General features: G+C 44.4%; 1 protein-coding gene across 3 annotated transcripts; it reads left to right on the forward strand.

The window, feature by feature from the left end:
* The first annotated feature begins 8156 nt into the window (after positions 1 to 8156).
* LOC127754038 (hapless 2-like) lies at positions 8157 to 10589 on the forward strand. 3 transcript variants are annotated; one of them, XR_008012751.1, is made up of 2 exons: positions 8157 to 9358; positions 9459 to 10589. XR_008012751.1 is itself a non-coding variant. In XM_052279489.1 (2 exons), exons 1-2 carry the CDS (start codon positions 8201 to 8203, stop codon positions 9507 to 9509), a joined length of 990 nt encoding a protein of 329 aa, XP_052135449.1. In that variant the 5' UTR covers positions 8157 to 8200; the 3' UTR covers positions 9510 to 10585. The 3 variants fall into 3 exon arrangements, 1 of the variants encoding a protein (XP_052135449.1); XR_008012752.1 differs by having other exon boundaries at positions 8157 to 9352; XM_052279489.1 differs by having other exon boundaries at positions 8157 to 9139; positions 9459 to 10585.
* Positions 10590 to 12139: the final 1550 nt, after the last annotated feature.

Below are 12139 nucleotides of genomic sequence, written 5' to 3' on the forward strand. Positions count from 1 at the left end.
CCACTATACAGAGGAGCCATATTGCTAATTAACATAATAACTAGGTCTGTCCCCATTCTAGAAACTGCGGCGTACTCGTTCGTTTTACATAAGTACCTGGTAAAACTTATATCGATTGAGACAGTACTAGCCACTCGGAAATCAACCAAATCTTATGTACTATCCCAATCTAAGTATAAGGTATTTTAACCAGATTGTAAGCAAAGTAAGCAATACTAAATTATCTGGGTTTCTATGATTGATTTATGCATATAAAATAGAATATTGAATAGAAGGCTATAAATAAATAATTTGTAAAATATAGGCTTAAATGATCAAAAGGTTTATAGTAACTTGCCTTGCTCGATGTCCTAAGATTGATTGATATTATCTATTGAGTCAGAAGAATCCTCAAGACCTAGGGTTAGACATATATAAAATTCAAATTCAAAAGGAATTCAAATAAAATCCAAAAATATGAAAAATAGAGAAAATAAAATAAAATGTAAAAATAGCAAAAAGGGGATCAAAAGATAGAGAATGATTTTAGAAGAATATTGGTCCAAGTTTCAGTGGAATTGGGTCTATATTTTAAAAGATACGGGCTTCTAAAGTTTGAAAATCAAATAAAAGTGAAATGTTACTGTGTGCGGGTCCCACCTGTCAGTCTCTCTCTCTCTTCTCTTCTTCTACCTCCAGCCGTTCCCCAAAAGCGGCCAGCGGCGCTAGGGTTGGCGATTACGGCGGTGATGGAGGGGAAAAGTGGTTGCGGCCGAAGAGGGGAGGGAGCTAGGGTTCTCTGGCTACGGCGAGCGGCGGCGGAGAGATTAATTTGATGTGTGGATGGGTTGGCGGCTAGGGCGGCGGTGGCACAGTTAGGCCATGATGGTGATCAAGATGATATGAGTTAGACATGGCTAGGGGAGGGGTTCTAGAGCATCTATAGAGTGCCTAGATGGATTCCGACAGCTTGCCGACCTTTGGCAAGGCGCGGAGAATAGTTGCCGACGAGCGCCTCCATTGGCGGCGGCCGTGCTCACGTCGGCAGCTCAGGGGGTGGCATGATAGTGCAAAAGGATTGTTAAAATGGAATCTATGTAGTATGTAGATGGTTGAAACGGAAGAACTCACCGAGATCGGTTGAAATGACGAATTGCGGCCGGAAAAACTTCTCGGCGGCGAAGAACAGAGCAGCGCGAGGGCGGCAGTGCTCGGCTTGATGTGGTGAGGTAAAACTTGTTGTAGGGCTTTGGTTAGGACTTAGTATGCTAGAACATGGTAGGATATAGGTGCTCTAAGGGATATTTAGGGCGGAGGATGGATGGAGGGGTGTGGAGTCGATCGCGCACAAGGTGTTCGACCGATGGGCGAGAGTGGTTGATGGAATGGTTTGGGGAAGCATAGCTTCGGGGTTGTGGGGTTATGGTTGTTGATGATCGATGATGAACAAGCAAGGGATTGGGGTCCTATTTATAGGGTTAGAAGGAGTGGATGAGCTCGGGCATTGTCATCGCCATGGATGAGCTCAATCTTTGGATAGGGCTGGGGCGGCAGAGGCTGAGAGGGCGGCCAAGATCAATTTGAGTGGCGGGAGGCCACGTTTGAATACTTACCGGCGAAGGATTGGCTTGACCGCGTGCGAATTCGGCTGGCGACGTGTTGGCGCCAATCCAGGCGCGACGCGCGGCGGCGGCGAGGGTGAAAACGGCCGACTAGGGAGTGAATGGTTTGAATTGTGAGAGGGGATACCACCGTCTATCTTCAATCCAACTGTGCGGCAAGAATTGGCGTGATTCACCCCGGGTAGAAGCGAAATTGCACTCGGCGGCGGCTTTGGACGGGCGCGCATGGCGTCGAGCAGTGATTTCATGCGGCGGTCGTCGTCCCGGCTTTGTCGTCGTCAAGATTGGTGCGGCGACGACGGTCTGAGGGCGTCGGACAGGCAACGGCGCACCAAGGCGGTCGGGCACGCGTGATCGATCCGGAGACCGATGCGCGACGGCTCGGCGCGTGGCAAAGTCAGACGCCAGGACGGCGCGCACAAGGGGAGGAGAAGGCCAACTAAACCATGGTTTTTGAGTGGGATGTGGTCCCCTAGGATCAATTCTAGACTTTGCACAAGATTGGGTGGGGATTGGGCTAAGTTAGTTGGGCTAGGCATTCTGTCGAACACCTTGAAGGCAATGAACAGTGTTTTTCAGGAATTTTGAATATTTCACTAGGGTTTGAAGTGTAGCAAATCCTCACTAATATTAAGGTAGACTAAAGAAATAATTTATAATTTGAAATTTGAGAGAATTTTCTCAAATTTACTAAGGTTTGGAATAAAGGAAATAATTAGAGTAAGTTAGTAGGGTTCTAAAGAAGTAATACTTGAACCAATTTAAGAATCAAATAGATTTTTTTAAAAAACACACTAATTTAATCAAAAGCCAGCATGATGCAGTCAAATTTTAGTTTAAAATTTGAGGATGTTACAGCTCGGCTCAATTCGAGCCGATGCCTCCAAGCCAAAAAAAATAATCGAAAAATCTAAAAGAAAATGAGATAAGTTCTTGTTCATATAGATAATCACAAATCATACATTCACATCAAACAAATTTATTCAAAATCAATCAAAGGAGAGGAAGGAGAGGCCACTGCTGCCATTCTGCCAAGCCGCCGAGAGGCCCTACTGATGGTAGACAATCGCCGGCGGCGAGATCAGCGAGAGAGAGGAGGGCGAGAGAGGATGGCGAGGGAGAGCGGGAAGTAGGGAGAAAACGACAGCAAGAACAAGAAAAGGAACAAGAACAAGAAAACACTCGTGGGGCGCCGCCGCTACCTCCCCTCCCGTCAGATCTGGCGGAAGGGAGGGCGCCGCCTGCCACTATCGCCTCTCTTCCTGCCGTCGCCCGCTGCCGCCACCTCCCGCCACCGCCGCTGCCACCTCCCGCCGATGCCGCTGCCGCTGCCTCCCGCCGGATCTGGCGGAGGGGAGGGCGCCGCCCGCCGATGCCGCCTCTAGCTCCTCCCGCTGCTGCTAGTATTGCTGTCTCCCCTCCCGCTGGATCTGGCTGAGGGGAGTGTGCCGCCCGCCGATACTGCCTCTCCTCCCATCGCCGCCTGCTACCGCCGTCTCCCACCGCTGCCGCCACCACCTACTGCAACCACCGGGGAGGACGAGGTGAGAGAGGAGGCTGAGGAAAGAGGCGAAGAGATGAGTTCGAGAGAGAGATGAGAGATAAGAACGTGACTCTGTTGACTCTGGATGGTGGATGGATGGACAAAAATGGCTCCCCGTGTGGCTCAGCTCGGTATTACTGGGTGCCCATTTTTTAAAAAAAAACTGACACATATTCCTTTTACAACAAAGATGCTCGTTTTTTGGTGGGCCCCGCGCCAACTACTCTGATAGGATGGATACTACAAGGTGCCGGATTTTCAATAAAACCCGGCATCTTTCTCTGACACCAGTAATAGGTGTCGGTTCTTTTTAAAAACCGGCATCTATTGAGAATAAAGGTGACGGTTCTTTGGATTTCGGCGGGTTGACGGGCTCATATACGGGGAAAGGCGCTATAGGTACTGGTTTTACCTACTCTGGCACATATAATGCCAGCATCTATTTGATATTTTGTAGTAGTGGAGCGTGACTGAGGGCACCATACCGAGAATGAAATATGGGTTTCACAATATATATTTCACCAAGAATGCATGAGGTGGAGCTAGGTAGATTAATGTACTAAAAGATATTCCACATTCATTAGTATCATGGAGAGACAAACTGGGGTACCTAGGCACATGTTGCACATATAGGCCAGGACCCAGGACCAACTTAGGTAACAATAGACCAGTTGGTAGCTCATCTAATACCATCAATTGTTGTCAAGTTTGTAGGGCATAAGTTTTGAGTAAACCATAGAAAGTTTAGAGTACAACTTTTTCTAGGTGCATATTAAGGAATATACTCGTGTATTCTCTATCCATTACATCCATGAGAGTTCCCCACAAAGGGTTGAAAACTTTTTAGTTTCTCTAATCTGCTCTCATGCTTTAGTTGAAACACCCCGTTTTCAAAGCTACAGTATATATATGTTTCTTTTGAAAGAAAGCGTTGTTGATTGGTTATACTGACCTTCACTAATAAAGTCGTGCATATCTAAAACCAGTTATGGTGAAATTGATAAGACATTCAGACAATTAAACGGATCCGTATGTTGTCAGTGTCCTATTGTTTCGACATAAAACTAAAATCCGTGCGTGCCTATGGGAATTTATGCCGATGAAAGAAACTAACAATAATTCACAAGCACTGCGATCTGTAGCATATTTATATATAGTTTCTACTGACAGTGCTATGTCAAATTTCTCATCAGCGATCTGTAATACTATCATCAAAAAAAAGGTTCAAAGAAGATATAACGTACAGGGTTCATAAATCTGAATCGTTTCTGAAAACCACTCCTGAGGTTTTTTGGTTTTCATGAAAGCCGTTGACTACGGTGAAATTCGACCAAAATTTGTTAAAATTTTAAATTTTAGTTTGATTTTTTTTACTTGATATTGTTACAATCATTGTATAAGGATGTGTCATATCTCGTACTAGATTTGTTTTTATTTGGGGTGGAGGAAGTCACATCTCATCCTAGGTTTGTTTTTTATAGAATAGAAAGAGTATATGGGTGTGTTTGATTGCCCGGTGTGCACCTGGCTCGCACCTAGCAAGCAGATTAGATTTGTGCCTGTTTGGTTGAATGCAACTATCTTAGAGCCAGACCCGATAGATGAAAAAAAAAGACCCATGGAGGCAGGCTGAGAGGAAATGGTCGAATCAACCTTCGCAACTCAGCCTACCTCGTCTCATGCTGTGAGGCTGCACTCACAGGTGCACTGCTTGCACCCACGCGTGCAGAACCCATGGATGGGGTCACCACCGTCCCTTCTCTCCTCGGCATTTGTTCCAAACCAGTGGTTTAGTTTTGTATATGTGGTTACACTACTTAAAAAAAATGTATAAGGACCGGCCTTAAAGGTGTCGGTTGGACAAAATCCGGGACCTATTAGACGTTTCCCGCCAAAATCCAGCTGAGAGATGAGTATTTGTACCGGTCTTAATTCAAAACCGGCACCTATTACCCTTCCGCCAATGCCCACTAACAAAATTAATGTCGGCTGCTGGTAAAAATCGGCACCTATGCTATAGGTCCCGGTTGTAATCAATATCGGGTAAAAAAAGACTTGCCATGAGCACGTATATTTGTATGCTTTTTTGAATTGTCAAATATACCAGTGTCGCCGATGAAATTATGTACATGATTTTTGCTATAATAATCACTCTTGCGTTTTGATCTAGTAAGCCAGGCCATTCCATTATGGACCGGAGCAACTTAGTAAAACATACATACGTAGTACATCGATTCTCTAACAGAAACATGAGCTCAAAAATATTAGTAGGTGGGCATAGACCCAGAGTAACACAATTTAATCTATAACATCTATTGTGGATTAACCTTATCACCCATAAACAGATTTAGGGACTTGAAAAAAATCTCGCTCCACAAACTTTATATGGTAACTTCACCACTCACAAGAATAGATATCCATCCAACCAAACATCTCCTACATACAACCATTCCATCAACCCTTTGCTACAACTAAACATTTGCATATGTATACGTTAAACCAGGATAAACTGATCAACCTGGATAAGAGAAATGAGCTAGACGTACTCCGGGAATACAAGCAACCAAGCACACCCTATATGCATGCATGGCAGGCTACATTATTCGTTACTAAAAAAAAGCGTGAACTGTACACTGATGGAGAAACCCTTTTTACTCCCGGTTGGTAATCCTCTATAGCTAACCGGGAGTAAGAATACGGGACTAAAAATCGCTATCTTTAGTCCTGATTCAAATACCCGAGACTAAAGATCGATCTTTAGTCCCGGATGGTAACACCAACCGAGACTAAAGAGAGGGATATTTAGTCACCAACCGGGACTAAAGAGAGGGTAGCGGCAGTCAGATGGTTCCCTTTTCTTTTTTTTTCTTTTTTATTTTCTCCCGAGTTGAGTGGATACATACCCCAAATCAAAGTAACATCCCAAATCTACATCACAAATCTTAAAGTTACTTATACACACAAGTCAAATACATCACAAATCCTAAAAAATACAAACAAATGAAATACATCACAGATCCATACAAATGTGCAATAAATCACAGAATTATCCATACAAAAGTACATCTTAGTGAATCACAAATTAATAAAAAAAGAAAACAACGCGGGCTGCCTTTGCCGCCGCCCGCCACAGCCGCCACCTGCGGCCCCGCCGGCCACCCGCCGCCTGCCCGCCGCTGCTGGGCGTGGCCCCACTGGCCGCCGCCGCCACCCGTCCGCCGCACGGTCGCCTGCCACGCGGCCGCCGCCGCCCGACCGGCTGCCGCACCCCGTCCGCCGCACGGCCGCCTGTCGCGCGGCCGGCTCGCTCCGCCGCCGCCACCCAGTCACCACAGAGAGGGGGAGGAGGAGGAGGAGGAGGCGGGAAAGAGGAGGAGAGGGGAAGGGGGAGGAAGGGAAGGAGGCCTCTCTCTGATCGAGAGAAGGAAGGGGGAGGGGATACCGAGTCTTAATGAAGGAGAGAAGAAAGGGGGAGGGGATACCGAGTAGATAAGATCGGCGCACGGCTCGGCAGTTTATTTTGGTCCTAGTAGATCTTTAGTCCCAGTTGTTTATACCAACCGGGACTAAAGATAATTGGAGCCTGACTCGACCCACCAACCTCTTTGAACCGGGACTAAAAATGATCTTTAGTCCCAGTTTTATTGCAACCGAAACTATTGTGGAATTTAGTCGACGGACCAAATATGATTTCTCCACCAGTGGTAGCAAGTATACACCGTATACTCCGTGGACATGGTACCGGAGATAGAGGTGGATGATATGATATTAATGTTAATTTCATGGGATTTAATTACTGGTAAGACATGCTGATAATGACCACAATATGTTCAGCCCCTCGTAGATCCTTAATCAGACATTTTGAACGACACGAATTGGTTAAACTTTCGAGTGATGGCCAACCGCCGCTTAGTGCAGTCGAGTAGGTAAGTGAAACCATGACTATCAATATCGCTGCTGGAATTTACCAGAGATGAAAGATCAAACACGCATTAGTGTATAGTTAATTAAGTTTTAATTATATTAAACATAAAAATAGATTTATATGATAGTTTAGTAATTGTTATATAAAATGTTTTCACACAAAGTACACAGTTTTGTACTTTAAAAAATGGTAAAAAAAAACCAAAATAAAATCTATATCTTAATAAAAAAACAGAGCAGAAGCCTTGTGTTCACTTCTTCAACTTGTGACACCATATTTTAGATTGCCACACCTCCTTAGCGTTGTATTTGATGGCTTGCCATAAGTTCTGAGCACCTAGCCCCACGTGTCATAAACTTAATCATTTACCTAACTTTACTACAAGTATAGCTTGTAATTTATACGCCTAAAAAATATAACATGACACACTTACCTAAAGTGAATCCTGACAATGTTAGTTAGGGTGTGTTTAGTTCACGCTAAAATTTAAAGTTTGGTTGAAATTGGAACGATGTGACGGAAAAGTTGAAAGTTTGTGTGTAGGAAAGTTTTGATGTGATGAAAAAGTTAGAAGTTTGAAAGAAAATTTTTGAACTAAACTCGGCCTTAAAAACAAAGAGCACTATTTGCTATTTTGTTCCTTTTGTGTAACTTTATTTCAACTTTCTTTTAAAGTAGTAGTAGCCCAACTTCAACTTCACCTTCCCAAACTGTTAAACTGTGTAATTTTTTTTAAAAAAATCCATATAGAAGTTGTTTAAGAAAAAATAAATAAATATATTTTCATAATTAACACTTAATTAATTAATTATATGTTAATAAACTTCTTCACTTTTACATGAAGTGGAAATATTTCTTCCTAAGCATGCACGAAAATCGAACGAGTCCTTAATAAAGTTCCCCAAAATGCCCTCACGCTTCCCCTCCCTCTACCCCACCCACAGAGCCTCTTCCCGGTGGGTCCCACACCCCCACCTCTCATAACTGCATCAGAAAAATGGGAGGGCGTGCGCGGGTCCCACCTCCCCATGTGTCCCTCCCTCCCCGCACGCCACGCCATACAAAGCCTCGCCATTCCCCCCCAACCATCTCTCCTCCAACTCCAAGAAGCAGTCTCCACGCCGATCCGAGATGGCCGCAGCAGCGCAGAGGCGGCGGAGCAGCAGCGCCTCCCCGGAGTTCCGCTTCTGGCCCCTCGACGCCGACCCCGCCGCATCCCCCTCCTGCGCCGACGAGCTCTTCTCCGGCGGCGTCCTCCTCCCCCTCCAACCCCTCCCCTACCCCCGCCGCGACGCCGACCTCTCCATGTCCCTCGCCGTCGCGGATGATGATGATGATGAGGACGAGGAGGAGGAGGAGGTGCAGCCTGGTGCGGCCGTCGCGTCCAGGGCGCCGCCCACTGCTGCGGTGGCGGCGTCGGGTGGTGGTGGTGGTGGGTCGAAGAGGTGGACGGATATATTCGCCAAGAAGCAGCAGCAGCCGGCGGCGGAGGAGAAGGAGAAGGATCAGCCGACGAGGCGGCGGAGACCGGCGGGAGGCGGAGGCGGATCGGAGCTGAACATTAACATCTGGCCGTTCTCCCGGAGCCGCTCCGCCGGCGGGGGCGGCGTGGGGTCGTCGAAGCCCCGCCCGCCGCCGCGGAAGGCCAGTAGCGCCCCGTGCTCCCGCAGCAACTCCCGCGGCGAGGCGGCGGCGGTGGCGTCGTCCCTTCCTCCTCCTCCTCGCCGCTGGGCCGCCAGCCCCGGCCGCGCAGGCGGCGGCGTGCCGGTGGGCCGGTCTAGCCCGGTCTGGCAGATCAGGCGCCCGCCATCGCCGGCGGCGAAGCACGCCGCCGCGGACAGGAGGCCGCCGCACCACAAGGACAAGCCAACCGGCGGCGCCAAGAAACCCCACACCACCTCCGCCACCGGCGGCGGCGGGATACGCGGCATCAACCTGAGCGTCAACTCCTGCATCGGGTACCGCCACCAGGTGAGCTGCCGCCGCGCCGACGCCGGAGTCGCCCGCGCCTCCGCCGGCGGCGGCGGCGGCGGCGGGCTCTTCGGCATCAAGGGGTTCTTCTCCAAGAAGGTGCATTGAGCCATGGAAGCCTTTCTTTCACCTTAGCTAGAGATCCAAATAACTTTTAATTTTCTCCTCTCTTTTTTACCCTCCTTTTTTTACTTTTCTTTTTTTTTTTTTTACCTTTTGTAACTTTTTTGTTTAACCTTTGGGGTGCTTGTGATCATGATGATGATGATGATGGCTGTTAATTACATGTAATTAAGCCAATAACCTGTTTTTGTAAGTGTGAGTGATTGATATTATGTACTATAGTTTAATTATGATTAATTAATTAGCACTACATATATAATATAATTAGTATGCATAATTAAGTATGGTTATGCAGGTGAGCACTGCCTACACTCTGCAGCCGGCCGGCACAAACACAAGCAGATGATGATGATGAGATGCAGAAGAAGATGCTCTCTGCTTGGAGAAGAGATACTACTGAGTACATTATTCCTTTGCATAATAATGCTGCATGTGGATATGATTGTGCCGGCACAAATGGTTCATATTTTTGCAACGAATTTTTGTTATGCCGACGCTTGTTTTGTTCTTGGCTAAAATTTTTTTTCAGGATCATCCTCTGATTGGATCTTTGCACATTTTTATATTGCTCTGAAAGGGAGAAAAGAATTTCTGCGTTTTATGTTCAGTTTAAATTCAGCCCCCGGAAACTGAACTTTGTGCAGAGATTTCTCCATTTTGCACTGATGAATTTATGCAAAATGTAGAAGTATTTTGGTATGCAAAATTTCTCCCTTTTGAGGCTTTGACAAAGGTGGCAAGTGGAATTCATTAATTAGAGCAAATTGCATGCTTCATAATGGATATCTCTGCCTACTAACCACACCAGTCTACTAGTTGGAATATCACATTAGCTCATCCTTAATGAACAAGACTTTGGTCTACTCAAGGTGTGTTCCAAAGTCTTCGTGACGTCTGGGACCATCATGGTCACTCCAGGATTACAAAATGTAAGAGCAAGTCGATGTCGATTGTAGTTCTATTATGTTGGGCCTGCTCGTTTGATAATTCGGATATTTATTTTTCTAAGATAATAGAAATGATTTACATCTTCGGTCTCAGAGATAAAGACATACATCCTATAAATTTTGGTACCTAAAACTAGAATATAGTCTTAGGATTAATTTAGGCTTAGGCCAAGTTTAGATCCAAATATTTTCTTCAAACTTCCAACTTTTTTATCACATCAAAACTTTCCTACACACGCAAACTTCCAATTTTTCTGTCACATCGTTTCAATTTCAACCAAATTTTCAATTTTGACGTGAACTAAACACACCCTTATTCTTCAAGTTCTTCTTTTTAAGTGAAACACTCTCCATGCGTAATTGAGCAAAGGCAATTAAAATCTAGCCTTATTACCATTTTTTCTTCCACAAACGTACTACCACTACATATTATTCTCTCATTGACTTTGTTGGAATCAAACCAAACAACATCCCAATCTTCACTAGCCATTTTTTTATGATATTAAATAAAAACCAATTCATATTGGTGTCAACCTGGCCTGCCGGTTAGAGGAAAATTTTGTCAACTTGATACTCCGAATCACAGCCCTCAAGTAATCAAGTTGATGGACAGCATATCAACGTTGTTCTGTTTTCTTTTGAGGTAATGTGTAGAGGTGTGAATGAATTAAACCTAAATTAACAAGTTGTTCCGGTCCATAATATTGTTAACAAGTTGACTCTTGCTTACAACTTGGCCATTAATAAACGGATTTTCATGGTACGACAGCATCTCGCACAATTCGCCTCAAAAAATTCTTTTAAACCCAAAATGCTGTGTGATGATCAAGCTCGAGTAGTTCCAGCGACGTGGCGACGATCGATCAGCCACGTGCGCCGGCGTGGCGTTCGAGGCCATCTGCCACGGTTTAAAATTCAAAGTTTCGAATCCACGTTTTTTTAAAAAAAATTCCCGTTCCAAAAAACTTTTTCCGTTCCAAACTTTTAGTACGAATGTGATACTCCAGCGGCTAGTAACTTGTTTGGACTGTTAGTACTGGGATCTATCATATGTTATACTAGATTTAAGGTCTTATGGCCTCTTTGAATCAAAGGATTTATATAGAAATTTCATAGGATTTAAATCCTATAGAAAATTTTCCTATTTGGCCTTTTGATTCAAAGGATTGAAGCTTTCCAAATCCTATGAAATTTCTATAGAATGGCACATTGCATGTAGATTTTGGAGAAAATTTAGCAAGAGCTCCAACCTCTTGGAAAATTTCCTTTGAGTTTATCTCTCTCATCTGATTCTTGTGTTTTTCCTGCGCTCCAATCAAACGACAATTCCTGTATTTTTCCTGTCTTTTGCAATCCTCTGTTTTACACTTCAATTCCCGTCAGAATCCTGTGTTTTTCCTATTCCTCCGTTTTTTCTACCCTGCGATTCAAAGGGGGCCTTATCGTTTGGCTTTTTTCGTAATAAGCCAAAACGACTTATTAGAGAATACAAATGAATTTGTAGATAAAACTTTTATATATGTGTTCTTAGTGACTTAAAAGCTAATGCTGAAAAAGAAACTACGTTGAAAATATCTCAAAATCAATGTCAAAATTAAGTTTGAAAATTCAAATTTTGGCTTATTCTTTGACTGAATAGACCATCCGATGGGAGCCTTACTTAGCATATCTTGAGATAAAGGATGTCTTATCTTTACACTACGTAGTAATATCTAGTACTATATGGCATGATCGACATTTAAACATAATTATTTGACAATTCCTTTTATCAAAAATTCAGTGAACATATGTAAAACTATAAGTTATTCTTAGATTATATTATTGATAAAAACAAATAATAACAAACTAATTTGAATGGTCAAGTGTCTTGCAGAAAAGTTAACACTGTCACATATTTGAAAACAAGGTTGTAGTCTATTGGTTACAGTGACTTGAGTAGCACCTTAAGGTTTGAATTCAAATCTCCAAAGAAGCGAATTTCATATTGAGTTGTTTGAGGGGCTAAGTTTCCAATTTAAATGGTTGCATT

This window comes from Oryza glaberrima, chromosome 11 (assembly GCF_000147395.1).
Source record: "Oryza glaberrima chromosome 11, OglaRS2, whole genome shotgun sequence".
NCBI classification, from domain to species: domain Eukaryota; kingdom Viridiplantae; phylum Streptophyta; class Magnoliopsida; order Poales; family Poaceae; genus Oryza; species Oryza glaberrima.